Source organism: Botryllus schlosseri, chromosome 1 (genome assembly GCF_051294905.1).
Source record: "Botryllus schlosseri isolate E-star chromosome 1, Bs_hap1, whole genome shotgun sequence".
NCBI lineage: Eukaryota > Metazoa > Chordata > Ascidiacea > Stolidobranchia > Styelidae > Botryllus > Botryllus schlosseri.
This window is the reverse complement of record NC_137236.1, coordinates 29,471,980-29,490,369: the sequence shown is the minus strand read 5'-3', so window position 1 is coordinate 29,490,369 and position 18,390 is coordinate 29,471,980. Positions and strand designations below refer to the sequence as shown.

The 18,390-nt window shown below is 40.3% G+C and overlaps 1 protein-coding gene across 1 annotated transcript; it reads right to left on the bottom strand.

Annotated features, from left to right (window-relative positions):
• Positions 1 to 2,268: 2,268 nt before the first annotated feature.
• Positions 2,269 to 13,074, bottom strand: LOC145446973 (uncharacterized). Its single transcript, XM_080325382.1, has 6 exons — positions 10,515 to 13,074; positions 8,853 to 8,943; positions 6,596 to 6,741; positions 6,178 to 6,213; positions 2,571 to 2,729; positions 2,269 to 2,506 (listed from the first exon to the last, which is right to left on the bottom strand). Exons 1-6 carry the CDS (start codon positions 10,564 to 10,566, stop codon positions 2,397 to 2,399), a joined length of 594 nt encoding a protein of 197 aa, XP_080181508.1. The 5' UTR covers positions 10,567 to 13,074; the 3' UTR covers positions 2,269 to 2,396.
• Between the last annotated feature and the right edge of the window lie 5,316 nt (positions 13,075 to 18,390).

Here is an 18,390-nt window from a genome sequence, read left to right as displayed (position 1 = left end):
AGCCAATGTGCCGCAGTACACTGGTATGCCGTTTGGCCTGCTCAGGGGTGCCGCGAAAGTATAGTATAGGCTAAACAGAAATAAACGAATGCAAATTATGAGCGTAGCGTCATTGGTGGTTCTGTTGTTTGTTATACCGCTCAAAACACGAGATGTACAACGCGAAGAAATAAACAGATATAAAAATAACCAAAAAAGGTGTCTCAATCTGATATCCCCTTCAACCTAATGTCAGTGCTCGATCATTATCTTTCTTTTTAGGCTTCCTAACCCTATTAATTCTCTTCCTTGGATTGTTCCTGGAGCGGGTATTTATCTGAGCTTTTAATTGCAAAGACGCTGTGAGCACAGCCCATTGGAGAGGAGAATATCAGACAGACCCCCACCGCTGCGGATTTGCGACTTCCAAGAATCAAACCGGGACCTCCAACGGCAATGGTGGTGATACGCTACCTTGCACTGATGTAGCAACAGTTGATAAGGTGATACCTAAACAAGGGGTCATCACTCGGACGATTGCAGCGTCATTCTGAGGCTTGGCCGAAGGTGTTGACCTTTTTTAGACCCGAGTGCTAAACAGTAACAGGACTCATCGTTTGATGATTTTTTATGCTTATTTTTTAGTCATGGTCCAACCTTCGACATCTATGGTCATTTTACACCAGACCGATATTGCTTATTAGATTCACGAGGTGCCAACTTGTCACGGTCTACTTCGCTCCAGACTTTTTGTGGAAGACACCGCTAATGCAGATCGGATGCTGAGCTTACATGAACTTTCAACAGAAATTCCATACTCGACCACGGTCAGATTCGAATCCACGGCCCATTTCGTTACAACGGTGCAACGTATGCTACTATTACTTATTACATTACTCTGCACTCCGTTACTCGAAGCTCTATAGCAATGGTCGGGAACCTATGGCTCTCTTGGGTATAAGATATGGCTCTTTGCCAAATATTTACTTTAATCAATATTGCAGCGACTTGTCGGTAAATTTTAATCACGGTCAGAATAATTCTTCTCGTGGCATGTATTTGAGAGGTAAAGACAATGTCGTATTCAGATTTATAGGCTCGGACCCCCTCTTTTCAAAGTAATCAAATTTATGTTACTGTCACGCCGGCGGCCAACATCACTCGCAAATTCTATGTACCCGGCTCGAAATCTTCAATTGTGCGATACGTTGATTTATCAAATAGCATAGCAGACATGGCGACATCCATTTCAAAACGCAGTTTTCAAATACGCATTGTCTTCCTGATCTACGGCGCGAAATGAACTGTTGCGGATGTGAGTATTACAAACTCGAATTATAAACAACGTCTTATAAACATTCTTGATTGGTAAGTATAGCTCGGTGTAGTAAAATGTAGGCGTGTAATAGCGCAACGTTATGTTACCGCCGAATACTTTAAGAACTGAAAAGGTAATGAGTAGCCTATTTAGATTTTCGGAATCAGTGTGACAGTCCCATTCGATTAATATAAGTTATAATAAATTCTAAGTTAGTTACGATGAATTGCCTTATCAATGGTGAGGTTTGGCCCGTCTGTTCCTCACCTCTTGTTTCGAGCTTTATTTCCGAACAATAAATACCAGTTTTTGCAGAGAAAATATGGACCACACAAGGAATCCCATCTACTGAGTTCGAATTAGTGCTACCATGACGCACGAATTTTCAATTGTGACTTAACAGTTGATTGGCATGTATGGCTCTTTGGTAGTTGAGATGGAAAAATAGGGCCATTATTGCTTTTCGGACAAAAAAGGTTCCCGACCACTGCTCTATAGGGTGCCGCGAGGTCGGAAGGGTTGAGAACCACAAGATTAGGACATGGAACAAATCTTGTATTTGCACACGGAGAAATATTCAGTATCCGAAATATCTTAAATGTGAATATACTGTATACTTAGCAATATTTGTGTGAATGAGATAAAAGAGAAATAGTTCCTCACCGGCTCTTATATGCATGGCTTCTCATTCTCAATGACGTTGCAGTCCGACCTGAAAACGAAAATACATTCGATTCCATTACTCTGTACAAAAATGCACTATGCACTTCACGTGCATCAGATTTGCATTGGGTGAATTACAGGAAAACTAGCGGTAAAGATGTAGCTCAACCACGGACCGCCACCAGACCTGATATATACCCCGTAAAATACACTGATTTGCTGCGCAATAGAGTTATAAATGCTGTTGACAAATTTTATTTCCCCGAAAGTTGTAATATTCCACTTAAAAAAAGGTATGTGTTATTCAAAACATGTGCGAACAGCATTATACTGAAGTTCTAAGGAGAAAAGTAAGTGAGCACAGATATATGAATAGCGAGAATTGGATAGAATTCTGATGGATAATATGTTTTCCTAATCCATTGTTTGTACTGTGCTATACAGGAACATACGTTACGTACTTCATATCGCACACCTGCCTTACGTTGACATCAATCCGGGTTGATATGTTTGATTCTCCGCAGTGAAGATGCGGCACTTGCCCCTCTGTGATATAAATATGAAGATTATATTCCTTTCTACGCAAGATAGAACAACATATATTCCATACCCCATACTAGTCTATCGCAAACCATGCGATGATCAGATAAACGACAAAGACATTCATCTGTCAGGTCGGGACAATCAAACCTTCCATCGCACACCTTGCTGACGGGAATGTAAATGCTGGAATGCTTCAAGCACCGAAAGCAAATATTGTCAATATGATCTAAATCAGTGGTTCTCAACCGCCGGTCCGCGGACCGGTGCCGGTCCGTGACGACTTTTCTACCGGTCCGCGAGGTATATTAGGATTTTATACCTTAATTTCAAAATGAAACATGTTGAAGGCTAGTCCATTGGTAAAATAAATAAAACGTCAAATTTTAAACTGATGCAGAACTTCGTGAGGTAGTCTAGATTAGTGCCGGAAACATGTTGAATTTGACTTAATGTTCGAGTTGTATCCTGTGACGACATACGATCGAATCGCTAAGTACGAGCTGACTCGCTAAACCGCGCAATTCGCACGATCATTCATTTTCGATTCATTAATTTTGTGGATGGCCACTGGCCAGTGGCCAGGTATCGCTGTTGCCAGGTGTTTTCGTGCGGCGCATTGTTCTCGTAGTAGGATGCATGGTCATACTCTAAAAGCTTCATCTCTCGATATTGTCGAAGAGATGCATATTATCCGAGTTGGCGCGGTCAGTTAATCCACGGCCTTCGGCACGAAAGACTGTAAACGACTCTCGGCGGTAGCACGTTTATCTGGACAAGGCAATTTTACATCAACTCAGCTGACTCACTTCCATAAAATCACATGGATGCCACCATGAAGATTATAATTACGATCCAAACCCTCTAAATGTCACTCTCTAGCACCATAAATTGCAAAAAACGGTTGCATACTTTATATTTTGGCTTCATTTCAATTTTGAAAGTCCACCGGTCCGCCAGACATTTTTTGAAATTTTACTGGTCCGCGAGGTGAAAAAGGTTGAGAACCACTGATCTAAATGAGATAGCAGTGTTGTGATGACTCAATTCAACATTTCGTATGACTTGACTTGACTCAATCACTTTGCTAAAGTGACTTGACTTGAATGGATTCGGAGTTTCAAAAATGTGGATTGAGTCGTAACTCGGAGCAAAATTTATGAGTCAATTTCAAGTCATCAAGTAATCGGTGTGGAATAAATCGCAGTAGTTGTTAAAATGTTTGGATTGTTCTGAATACGCCATTGTGACGTTTGACATCAACCAGTCACTCAATGATAGTGCGTTGCGTTTTACTGGGTCTCCAATGTTATATCACAGATATATTGACCGCAAACGAAGCTATCGGAGCTTTCAGCTTACGTTGTCGTAAACTAGCAGTAAAGTAATATAATGGTAATGTATCTCCGTTCTATTGGGTTACCATACCTCCTCTTTTGAGAGGATTTGTCCTCTTTTTTAACTTTTTTGAAAATGTCCTTGAGGGACGCCCAAATGTCTTCTTTTTGAGATTTTGTCCTCTTTTTTGAGAATTTTGCATAAATATTGGACAAAATGGACTTTTTTTCACAAAGGTGACTTTTTTTTGGTTCTCAACCGGCTCTCCGCGGATCCGTGCTGGTCAGTGACTAGTTTCCTGTCGGTCTTCCGAGTATTTTATAATTTTATATCTCATTTCATTTGTCCATTAATTAGAGCTATAAAACATCCGATTTTAAATTTATAACGAAGTTTAGGACGTCTTTTTGTATGATGTATGGTGTAGGCTATATTTAAAAGCTTCTAAGCAGTTGTAATGGCAATCAAATTTAGTGGGAATGGCAAACAGCAAAGTCATATTTCTTTCGCAGAATACAGAACAATTTCAATTATATAAGTTGTCTCAAACAGGACTTTGCGAAGATTGGCTGATATCTCATTAGAACCACGTGTAAATATTTTTTAGCAAAAAGTAGGTATTGAATGAAGTTTCCAATATTACACTCAAGTTGCATGCATTTGTCGTAATCGAATTTAGGGGGAGTTTTGGTTTTGGAAGGTTCACCTGCTCACGAGGTCAAAAGGGTGAAGAACCACTGCTATATTCTGTTCACTTTATCCAACTATCTTGAATGATTCAAATCGAACGAATATATATAATTCATACGTTCGTATTACTCGTTAACAATCGGAGGAGGTTATTGTATTTCAGATTTCAGTGATGTATAGGTTGGTAGTGTATTGCATCATAACACTATGTCCCAACTTTGCGGTATCGCATTCTATCTTCTATTTTCGCTGATAAATTGTATAATTGTGTAATGCAGTCACATACCTAGTTTAGAGGTCCTATGCGTGCACGATAAAACGAATGGATCGATGATACCCAAGTAAAAGTAGAAATCATTCCATAAATTTCGACTTATGAGCACAGAAATACTGATTTTCATGCCGTGACAAAACGAATGTTTGTGATATTGCGGTTTTCATGATCTCATATTCAAGACAACCGCTTTAATTTGAAAATACGGAATTCCGTATTATCTCCGCTGCTACTATTTTACATAGGCTCCTTGATACTGCCGTAATTACCACACCCCAAGCCCCCTAATTGGGGGGGGGCGAGCTCGAAGGGGGAAGGAGAAAACACGGGGTGCAGACTAGGTGACCTTACGGTCGTACCGCATCTCGGCGGTGCAGGCGAAAAAGAATATTATGTTGTCTCTCTCTCTCTCAAGTGATTTCGTAAAGACGGAAATTATGAAGCCTCTTTTGGTGATATTATTAAAACTTGTGAAAATTTTTCGCGCCTGGCTAGATTTGATGTCGCTACCTGTCTTGATTTTTATATGAATACTCCACCCCAAAGAAAATAGGCTTTAGTTATGTAGAAATACACATTACCGCGCCACTGCACTTCAAGTCATAAACTATTTCGGCCGATATGAGACTCCGCATTCGCGGCGAGAAAAGCTTGGCCGAAAATTACCGCCGCATGTGGGCCGAGACCTTCATATGTGCATAGCTATATATTCAATTATCAACTGTTTATATAAGCGCCTAAATGGCAATGTATGAGAAAATGATTATACATGAAATGCCAACCCGTGCGTCTCACGAAAGATGTTTTTCTTTTAGTCATTCTTAGGCGATTCCAATATTTTTTGACTGTATAGCAAGCGGGAGGTCACGAAATAACAATATTCAACAAAGTAATTATTAACAACGGGCCCGGTAGATGTATAATTACCGATGGTATATCATTAACATTAGCATGCCTCATGTTTACAAAGGCACCACGTCGTTCAGCTTTACCGGTTAATCTGACCACGTGGACTGAAAATGAAACCGAAATATATGCAATTGCTGATATTATTGAAGTAACTCAATCGTGAATTTGAAAACGCCGGGCTGCATGCCGTACACAAAAATAATCTCTGGAAGTCGAGCAGCGGTTAAACGAGGGCCGTGGAGGCGATGCCTCCGGAAGGTTATTTGATCACCCCTTGATGGCCCGAGACAAATGTTTCTTTTGGGGTCTGACGAAGTGTTGTTTTGGCCCTTCTCCTAAACCGTAGGCCTACTGGTATATTAATCACGGAAAAACCCCTAATATGAACGGACGTTTGAAGCTGTATTCAAATTCTGTACTGTCAATAAGTTATTTAATGAAAATCAGTACATATTTAGCGTATTACCTTTATTTTTATCGCCACATAAGCATTCATCCGTTCCTGTTGAAAAGAAACACTTCGTAATCTTTCCTAGATGCAGGGTTAAGCCTCGTAGGTGCATATATCGTACGTCATGGGGAGGGAAACCACAATTGCGGTGAACTTGGTTTATTGGTCTAGGAGGCAGGCTGTATAACTGTAAGTGGTTCCTGGAAAATTCCAATGCACCAAACACGTGGACTAGTCTGTTGGTATAAATCTTTAATGAGGCCTCTTGCTTGACTGAGTGCACAAAATGTCATCATGATTCGTCGAACATAAACAGACTATAATACACTGATATATCTTCCTTATTTACAATTACGGAACCGATGCCTAACATCGTATCATTGTATTTCGATATCAGCTGTTACCATAATAGAGTCGGCATGAAATTTTTAACCTTCGGCACATGTTCGTACTCCGTCGCAAATTGATTTGTCGCTTATCCGACATGGTTCCACTCCGTTGTATGCTGATTCTCGTCCATAACATGCTCGATACCCCGAACCATTGACAGGTAATGACATGAGTTCGTCGCTACCATCCCTGAAAATATTCATAAAGATGAATTTGTATCATAGGGTGACAGCGGAATGCCTTTTTTATGTTGTACCGAGTGGGAGTGGCACTCAATTGTGCCATTTGTCAGCGAATCCACACCTCAAATTTCGTAAGACACGGGCGTGCTACAATTGTAGCTGTAATATTATTGCATAATTGAACAGTCACCTATAGTTTAATCGGAATTGTATGGATCAGCAGAAGCGAGATTGGTGGAATTACCTCCTGTGGACGACAATGCGATGGGGTATAAAGACTTATATAGGTCCCTTTATGACGATGCAGTTCATGGAGAGGACCACATTTGGGGGTTTACTTAAATCTGCTAGCATCAGGTGAACGCCGCATTTTCGCCGAGTCTCCGAAACATAAATATACCGCAGTATATAGGGAAGATGTGGTGCCGATGGATCAAAAATTGGAAAATGATCTCTGGCCCCAAAATGTTCAGACGGTAATAGCAGATCATTTGCTGGTTCGACACTTTGATACAAGCTCTACCTATCGTGCATACATACGTGAATATCCGTTTTTTCTTCAAAAAATACTTATGAACGTTTAAAATATGTTACTTGAACGTGTCAGCGGTCCCCACCTGGTGGGTACCACGGCACACGACCCAGGTACCTATGAGACATATACTCAAAAACTCAGCTGTCACAACTTTTCTTGCTGTGTATGATGACCAAACCTACATCAAGCCAAAGAAGGATGTTGGGTGGCAACCGTCACAAAATAGAACTGATAATAACTCAAATGTTGCAATAAAATCACGTTTCGATTTCGGCTCGAACTTCTAAATGTGAGGGTACATACATATTGCCCGAAAATCGACCTTGTGACTTCCAAATACCTATAGCGATAAAACAACACATGCAATTATTACATAAATATTTTCTGTGTGTAGGCATGTTTTAGTTGTTGCATGATTAGTATGCTTGATTATTTTGCTTGATTTGGCCATTGTATCATTGGTCCCCCCTACGAATTTTATACTTTAATCGAAAAAAATTCCACTCAGGGAAGGTATTGAATAAGTTAATATCTGTCATTATATAGCCTCATACAAGCCTTACACTTCACATTAAAAAGGATTGCTGGTTTGTTCGTACTGAAGGTTACAAAGAAAAATGTGTGCGTCGATCGAAATTTAGTTTACACCCCCCAAAACAGAAAACATCTGTCAGAGACCCTATAGCTCGCGCACGTCGACATTTTTTGTATGTGGGTAAAGATTTTGCCAACATGAAATTGTATACAAGTTCGCGGAGTGTAATCATGGAATTAAGATGGAGAATTTTTAAAGTATTTTCGGTCCCAGTGATCCATCGGTACCACATCTCCACCACCTAAAACATTACTATAGAATACAGGTACATATACACAACACACATCATGGATTATGAGTATGCATCAGCATCAGCGGTAAAAGTACAAATGAAATAAAACATGATTTATAAAACAAAATGAAACTATTGTAATGAATCAGTATTTCTAAAGGAACTGGTTTCGATTTCGAACACAAGTCTTCCTTGCGCACGGTACTGCCCATAACGTATAGCACCGGAACAGTCACAATTGGAGGTGAACGCGCCTGATTCTCTGCAGCCAATGATGGCTAGCACGGGCGCACCACGAATTTATTGAGTGTCCTTACCTCCTGTAAATTTCTGTGACTGGCTCAGCGAGGCCCTAGGGCCCGTGTGAATCCTGGGTAAAAACCACTGCCCTATAGTGAATCAGCTTCATTGAGTTTCCACTGTTAAACATTTGCGTTTTAAGAGATAGGTCCGCGACAAAGGTTTCATTTTGAAACCGATCGGCTAAGCGAAAAAGAGGCCAAACCTTATTGGTTTGCAGTGTGGGCAATGTGGCTTGCAATGTTCGTAGCCTTTTCATTGTCACGTCCCAATTACCGGTTGGAACATATTCCGCGACCCACATCTAAATTTGGCAAGCTGAGTTTACTAAAACAATTGCAAGGGTCTTAGTAGCAGTTTCTAATCTGACGATAGTCTGAAGTGGAGCCGTACGGGAAACTATGCGACCGTTCGGCTCTGGTCACCGTGCAAGCAGTCAGCGACCCATCATATTACCTGCAGTGTTTCCGCCCGTCGCAAAAGTGACCAATATATAGACACTGACTTCCATCGTTGCATTCAAATGAATAGTTTGAACATTTCCGTCCTGAAGAAATAATTTACAGGTACTCTAGATAAAATTGTGAAATCAGAGACTGTCAGTAACTGAGTACTTCTATCTTTTAATACTCAGTTAGGTACGTTGCCTTCTTGCACAACTTGCTGACTCAAGTGGTTATTCTTTAGTCTGTGCAGCCTCCCGATTGAATATACCCTCGACACATAAAATAAGTAGTGTTGGGATCGCTATACATCACTTTTATGCGTTAGATTGTTGTAACAGCCGCGCGATATGGCAACTAAATCGTGGCAGCAAAGTATAATAATTTGAACAATCATGAGTATAGATCAAGGATGGGCAAATATTTTCTCCGCGGGCCAAATGAGAAGATACATTTTGAACTCTCTTTAAACCCCTGTCCGCGGTGGTCTATCAAGACATTAAAATGTGTTTGAGATACTACAAAGCTTATTGCCTTCGAAGCTGCCTTCCTAGCAGTGTGCAGCTTGGCGAAATAGCCTTGCTGTTGAGCGAAGCTTGCAGTTCTTCCGAAATTCCCCTTACCTTGACCGAGGGTATGTATTCGTGTTTTTGTCATAGCCGACTTACATTATACATAGGCCTACTCCTTAAACACGGGGACCTGCTCGGCACTAACTACTGAAAAGACGGGTTCACCCCTGACTCCCGTAAAACAATGATTTTCAACTTTCTGCTTTCTCTTTTTCACATGCCAGTTCATCCTTTATTGGTGATGATGACTCATTAGTAATCACTGGCACTGATTGACTTATTTTACGAGTTAGTGATTTGTAAACGTAACAATTTCGAGCACAGGCCGTGTAACGCATAGTGTGGCAATGGCAACAAAGAAGGTTTGATGACTTTTAGTGACTTTAATTGATACGGCATACTTTTCTACAGTTACGTTATTTCGAATCTGGATTACGAATGCGACGTAAGTAGGCTGCGTAATGGCGGCAAAATAATGAACATGCTTGAAAGTAAATGAATTTTCGGTTCAATTTATACAGCCTATGGTTTAGTCCACGCAGCAACGTTAAAACGTAGGTTTTGAATTTCAACCAGCTTTTCGCGTGCCGCACTTGGCTCACGGGCCGCACTTTGCCCGGGTCTGGTATAGATGGTGCGCCATTCGTCATTCTTCAAGCGTTTTGCCATTATGCATTCTTGTAATTTTGAAAGCTGTGAGCAGTGAATTACTTGAACAATATTTTTCGGTTTAGAATTCTACTTCAACGCTGTTTGTGAACGGCTACATCTATTTCTAATCGATAAAGAAGGCGTGACATTACTTATATTTGTACTTGAGCATTGGGATTGACGACTCTGACTTTTGTTGATTTTGATCTGACCAGAATCGTCAGATGTAGGCCTATACATGGGGCAGGGGTTGCTCCTTCTATTTATATATAAATATTCCCCGCTCTCTTTCTATCACTAGCTCTCTCTCTCTCTCTCTCTCTCATCCGCCCACACTGGCTCTCTGTCTCTCTTATCGGCTCTCTCTCGCTCTCTCTCTCTCCCTCTCTCTCGCTCTCTATCTCCCTAGCAGGGAAAACTCAAATCAAGAAGGGATGGAGAAACTAACTCACCTTGTATGCTTGCGCCAGCTATTAATAGTGCGAAACATAAATATAATATCATCGCATAAAAGGAACCGAAATCACACGTGCAATCAGTCCATATAGGGAGGAGCTTTTACAGCTGAATATCCAAGTTCAGGACTAGTAATGCTGTGGTATACGAATAACATGTTTATTATATTTTTATCTATTAGATTGTGATTATGCGGTTTGCCGTGTTAGCCGTCATCGTTGAAATACGAAAGATGCGCAAATCGTGGTGTATCTTTTCACCGTTTACAAACCTCGACACAATGGTCATCGGAGTTATCGCGTACCATAATAGAATCATGTAATCACCGATATTGTCGATAAGACGGGATAAGAAGTTCAAATAATTCAATGACTTTATTAAGACCATATGTGTCACAATATATGGCAGTATAGTCACTCAACGCCATTAGATACATGAACGAACGAAAGACATTTCGAACTTTCTTCCGTACCGAAAGCGAGAAGTAGCCTACTCACTCTTAGTGAAATTTCTTATAAGAAGAATATATAAAACTCCTCTAGCTAGGACAGTATGAACAGATATGTTGATATTTCCCTTTGTGGTGCGTTGGTCTAGTTTGCAGCACAAAAATAAACCTTTCGGAAATGACCGAACCATTTTTGGACCAATCATATAATGATCTATTTCCCAACCGCAGCTCTTAGAGTCAGATGTGGCTGTCATTGATTTCTGATAATCCCACAAATGTATATCAGACAGTTGAAGTTTGCTTCTATGAATATTAATCGGTAATTTCTGTATATCGATGCTAAAATAAAATATATAATTTATATTTAAGCCGCTCAAGGTTCCTTTTGAAAACCGGTAAGAGAATTCCTGCAGCTATATACCATCACCGTCAAACGCATGGAGGAATAGCCTTATTAGCCTACCTATCACATACCGAGATATATATTGAGTTTTACTGGTCATGGACCATGTCCAGGTCATGCAGATTTACTAGCATTAAAATGACTGATAATAGTAATGTAGAAATCGTGATGAGTCCGATATCACTCCGTGTAGCCTATATTGTCCCGCAAACGCGTACATGTGTATTTATGAAGAGCTATCACACAACGACTTATATCTTTCGTTGAGGCAATGATATACATGTGTAGTTATTTGCAATGAACAGCACTCGTCAATCTGCGTCTATCAATGCTTAAATTAACGATGTAGGATTCATAGACGGATATGTCCTTCGTACAATTGTCCATGCTTTGGAATTAGCGAATATGCACCACCAGGACTTATATCATACTTTGAAACGTCGAGATTAGGGTTGCTACTGCATCCTAATCTAGCGTTCGTAATGTTAGGGTGATTATCCTCAGGAACAGAAAGGTAGTTAGTCTGATGATGGATTACCACGGGAGTTGGCTTAGTGAGGGCAGTAGCGGGGGAGATAGTGCGGTGGTGACGTTAAGCGCCTGCCGCCCGGGCGCCCCGGATTCGATTTCGCAACGGAGGTTATTCTGGGCTACTTTTCCTCCACGTCGCTGTTCTTACGGCGAAAAAAGCTCAAAAAAGATCTGATGAAAGGAATGGAAAGTACAACAGAGAGTCGCGGAATAGAGACAAAAATTGAAGAAAGAACAGCGACATCGGGCAGGGCAGAGACGGATATCAGTGCTGTTCTGTTCATTGCAACGCATTGTGTCTTATTGCATTGTACATTGTGTATACCTTACCAGCAAACTCGGCACTTTGTGAATTCGGCATGAAGATTGTAGAAACTATAATGATTATGTAAGCATGTGCTATGTGCTATTCGGCACATGGCCCTTCATGTCAATATCAATGTATTCGGGATAGGGATCAGGGTTATTTACGGTCTGGGGTTGGGTCAGGCCGTTAGGGCTATAGTTAGGGCGAGTTTATTGTTAGGGTTTGTTGTTAGGGGTGAGGGAAGGTTAGGATTAGTACTATAAAGGCCCGCCAAGTGCCAAATTCCCTGGTATTCGACATACGTCCGTACTGACAGAAGCAAACTACGTAATATTCCTCCGCTCCTCATCCAGCTATTAAGATAACTATTACAAACTCTACTGTTAACGCGTATACAAAACTTGGCATCTCAAACGATCTCACTAGACTAGACAGAGCGGGATTGATACATTCACAATATTCCTCACTGCATGCCTCCATTCAATATCGACACAGGAAATGAGCTAGGCTATAATGGCTTGTTTTTACATTTCCTGACGTTAGTGTAATATCTGCATTGTGCCGAAGTGAAGAGGGATGTCGGTTTGTGAGCGACAAAAATGCCCTAAGCGGACTGAGGAATGCTACGGTAATGAGGGTCCAACTCTAGCCTATATCCAGTGTCGTTTAGTCACGGAGAGAAAAGCACCTGGCTTCTCCAACCCTTTGCTCAATATCACAAGTCATAAATATGTTTCGTAACTTCATAGCTCAAAAAATTTTCGCCTATTTCAGATTATGTATATATCCTTATGTCCATATCCCCGTGTATATACCATTGTTGCATTGTGTTGATGTCATTCGGAACATATTGAAAGAGCCTTGACCGCAAATTCGTGAGAAGCGAATCTAACGGGCAAGGCAAAAGGCAAACACAGTGATTTTTGGATCGGAATCCAATGGTTCCAATCCAGAGCTTCCACGCAGTAGTATAGGCCTGCTTCATGTATTTGGTATATTACAAAGTGAAAATTAAATACACTGTGGATGTCTTCATCAGTTATTTTGATATCACAAAAAAATTAAAGAAGGAAATTGTGGAATTTGTGCGGAACGCACGATGGATGAAGTTGCTTATTATATCGTATATATGGTAGGTTATTATGGAGGACAAATGCCTGTATCTTGTCACTAACGTTGTTGTCGGTCATCTACTTAATCCTTATCGACAGACTACTAGGATACGGTCAAGTATTATACCTGAATAAGATCAGGTCTATTGGAATTTGAAAGATATACTATATGCAACGAATAAGAGAACCTACTGGAGTTCGATTACACATCAATAACATCACATGAACATTCGACCTGCGGTACAGTTAGTACCTTGGCCGCACTGTCGACTGCGCTCATGAGAACTAATTAGTGGGAAAATAATCTTGTACTGTAGTCGTGCAAATTGGTTCTTATACGAAACAAAATTTGCTAAGCCTGGTAGGAAATATTTGTATTATAATGAGAATCTTTGTAAGTTTCGGACCGGAACACCTGCATAATCTAACGGTCCTGAATAACGAACATACTCAATATAGCATGCAGTCATGGATAATTCATCAAGGGTTGTAATAACTCGATACATTAATCGACTCAAGTCCGACTCTAGTGGCGATTTGTCAGTGAATCGACTCGACCCGAGTCAATTTCTCCCTCTTTATTTGACTCGCTTCGACTTGAGTCAATTTTTGTATTGACTCGATTTGTATACAAGTCATATGACTCGAGACTCCGACGGCCGGAATAGAACTTCCATTGTAACTTCGAAGAATATACATTCCACATTATTTGTATTCCATCTATCTGTACTCTTGCATCGGAGTAATAGGGTCATAAATTACGAAGGATGATGAACATTAGCATAATATGATTGAGAGGCATTCGCTATCACGAACCTGAGTGATGAAAAATTGCGTTAAGCATTGCTCGAACTTGTAACTGAACAGTGAAGACATTGACTTTGACTCGACTCAACCCTCCACAAAAACCCTCGGACTCGGATTTGACTAGGTGATGATCATATTTTGATCATATTTGAATAAAAAACATGATTGTTTAAATATTTTAGAAAAAACATATACAATTGAATAGTATATACATATTAAAATGAACCCGAATATTTTCGGCTGACACTCGTCAGGGGTAATCGTCAGCAACTAGTAGAGAATTCGAAAGAACAGCGTATATCAACAATCGTAACACAAAATATGACGTCACCAGCACGAAATGTCGAATACGAGAGCGTTCAATGTACTATTTTTAGATGATACACGAACTCTTTTTGTTGACACAGCCTTGGCTGGTGTATTTTGATAAAAGTCGACTCTAAGGCGCACAAATGAAAGTGTGAGCGACCCTTTCCGAGTATGCGAAATCTGTCGTCTCGATAATTTTTCGCACAGGCGGGATTATCCAACAAGTGTTTGCCAATTGCAGAATTTATGGCCTTTGATTGGTCCGCATCAATCTTGAGCGGGTGAGTTAAGGGTGAGCTTTTCATCGAGCGTGTTCTAATGAATCTAGGGACATGCTGATTTACGCGTTCCTGCAAGCGCTTTGACGTTCTTCCCACGTAGCCACAATCACAGTGGCACTTAAATTCGTAAACTACATTGCTTTGCTGAAGTGCGGGTAGCACGTCTTTACGTGTTGCGGGGAGCAGTTGCGTTGTCGTGAAAATCACGTTGGTCTTCACTGTGTCGTGATTTTCACGACAACGCAACTGCTCCCCGCAACACGTAAAGACGTGCTACCCGCACTTCAGCAAAGCAATGTAGCTTACGAATTTAAGTGCCACTGTGATTGTGGCTACGTGGGAAGAACGTCAAAGCGCTTGCAGGAACGCGTAAATCAGCATGTCCCTAGATTCATTAGAACACGCTCGATGAAAAGCTCACCCTTAACTCACCCGCTCAAGACTGATGCGGACCAATCAAAGGCCATAAATTCTACAATTGGCAAACACTTGTTGGATAATCCCGCCTGTGCGAAAAATTATCGAGACGACAGATTTCGCATACTCGGAAAGGGTCGCTCACACTTTCATTTGTGCGCCTTGGAGTCGACTTTTATCAAAATACACCAGCCAAGGCTGTGTCAACAAAAAGAGTTCGTGTATCATCTAAAAATAGTACATTGAACGCTCTCGTATTCGACATTTCGTGCTGGTGACGTCATATTTTGTGTTACGATTGTTAATATACGCTGTTCTTTCGAATTCTCTACTAGTTGCTGACGATTACCCCTGACGAGTGTCAGCCGAAAATATTCGGGTTCATTTTAATATGAATATACTATTCAATTGTATATTGAAGTTCTGTACCTCAAAGAAGCTGTTCAAAAAACATATAGTATAAATATTCGGACGTTTCGAAATAGAAATAGGAAACGTATATACGACGTAGAGTCATTAACACCCCCTACATTCTAGCGTTCGTTTCATAAGTTATAACACGCAGACTGTATAGGACTGGATCCGAATGGATGTTCTGAAGAGGGTGATCGCAAACAGTAAAAGCGGTATATAATGAAGTAGACCTGTTCAAAGGTATTCTTTAGTGCGTTCAAGACAAGGAAATGAATCCTTTTTTCGTCAATGGAGCCATATCAACCCTATATTTTCAATTGCAGTCTCGAAAGAACCATATAACATGATCGTGAATCAACTGTGAAGTTGCAATTGAAGAGTTCTGACGTCAATATAGGAGAAAATCGAAGTTCGTTACAATGACGTCGTCGTGTACGCAAGGATTTATGTGTTAAAACTAGGGTGGTGTTATAGAACCCGTACTATTCAAGCCATTTACTGGGACTCTAGATCACTAACCTACGGATAGACGCGCAACTCTGTCGTCACACTTGAATATTCAGAGCGGTCTAGTGCTGACTGCTGAGCCGGCTAAAACCAGTGTAATTGATTATCCTATAGCTGGCAATCCAAGTGCTCAGATGCTACTGAATGCTACAAAACTGTTCCTAATCGAAAGCTCGTGTCGCACTGATTACTAAAATACAAATTAAATTAAATGTAACAGCTTCGAATTAGCCTTTTTTGGTGTAACGACTTGATTCGACACATTTTTTCAAATGTGAATATTGACTCGAATTGTACCCGAGTCGTTGTGTATGACTCGCACTAAGTCATATGACTCGAGACTAGGACAGCTAAGACAGTCATATCATTGTAATTCCGAAGAATAGTTAGTTACCACATGATTGGTATTTCGTCTATCGCAGTCCTGCTACTTTAAAATATGGCCAGAAACTGAGGAAAATTTCGATATTATGAATGCAAGCCATTCCAGATCACTCGGGCAAAGTTGAAAAAATGTGGTTTGAACCGGATTGAACTGAAAACTGAACAGTGAACATAATGACTCGGACTTGAGTCAAAACAATATGACTCGGACTCGACCCTCTATAGCTATACTATAGCTGACATGGACTCGGACTTGAGACGGTGGTGAATTGAAAATTTCTCGACTTGACTCCAGTCAAAACTATAAAAAATGAGAATGACTCGTGACTTGCTTAAAACCATGGAAATTAACTCTAGCGTTTTAGGCTTAGGGTTAATGAATCAAGTAATTGTATATTGAAGTTCTGTACCTCCGAGAAGTTCTTTAATTATTACTGATTTTTTAGAAATTCATTTGACAAATCACGCCATATCAGTTATTAATGATGTAATGTCTCATTCCACTGCCATTTCTTGGGCTATATGGGTAATAATTTATGTGCGGTCCCAGAGTGATCTACGTCCGGAGAAACGGAGATGTTACATCGGCTTCATGGTGCAACAGTAGTTCCTTATCTTCGAATATTCCCAATGAGCATTCCTAGAATACTAGGCGCGAAAACGGCTGCCTTTCGACCGCATATAGTTTGGATTTGATAGAATTTTGTTTGACGACATCTTAAAACATCCTGTGACAATGAAATTTCGTTCAGTCACAGCGCACGGGGGATATCTTTTGAATTGCATCAAATGCACTATGTTTAATGACTACTAATTCGGCCATTCCTAGTATAGACAGGTGTATGGACTAAAAGGCAAAAGCAGCTTCTAATATTACGCCTATGAAATTAAAGTTTTAAATAATCCCGTCCGTAGTTTTGCTACTTTCGTCAAAATCTTCGTCAATGTATATAAACATATATGTAACACCAATGGCTGCAACACCAATGGGTACGCGTTCGAGTCCGACCGAGGTCAACACCATGAATACCCAAAATAACAAAAACAATGTATATATATGTACTGTAAACACACGTTTGATTGGAAATATCCCTCCTACTGCACAAGTTCGTGCAGTACCTTTACGGATGTTCTCATACGAACCAGGAGCTCCCACATTCATTTTTATTGTCCTCGCCACGAATCCCATTAACTTGAATTGTCGTGTCAAATAAATTATTTCGCAAAGTTCAAACAAAGGATTCCCGTCGCTGGTTTTCTTTCTCTTCCCTGTGTAAGCAAACGGAACGCCTTCCCAGGAATTCATCTTGTCGATTTCATGGACGTGCATAAAATAAAATTGTACTCCAGTAAATCAATCAAGTAGTTTCCGTTTGGTGGTTGCGTTTTTCGTTATTCTTCACGCACTGGCATTTTAACGACCGCAGACATATCTCGTTAATCTTTCGGAAACAATGTTTACTAGTGATTTTATATGATGTGGTTGCTATTAGTTTTGCAGTTGACTTAAACAAAGATCGCCAGCTAATTGGAATTCAAGTATACAGAACTGATCCTGTATCTAGGTATAGGTGGCTGCAAATATACTGCATTTTAACCTGTTGTTCAGCTTTTGTTAGGCGTCTTTCTACAAATATATATGATTGCCACTGAACTGGGTCCTTTGTGAACTCGGCACATTGAACTCGGCGTAATTAATTCGATGTGAATGATCAGATTTTAAGTATACTTTGTTCGCAGGAAGATGAAATCATTCAGGATCATCGCTACCGGTAGTTCGGTACCGTTCGGTTTATTGCAGATTTCAGCAGTTCAATTCACCACAACAATCCTGATTTTTTATTTTCTTCTTACTTATATCTGTTGTTTTATTTATTAGTTTATTAGTTATTTATTAGTCAATGCTTCGGTTTATTAGCAATTTTATCATTTTAATGCTAACGCTAATG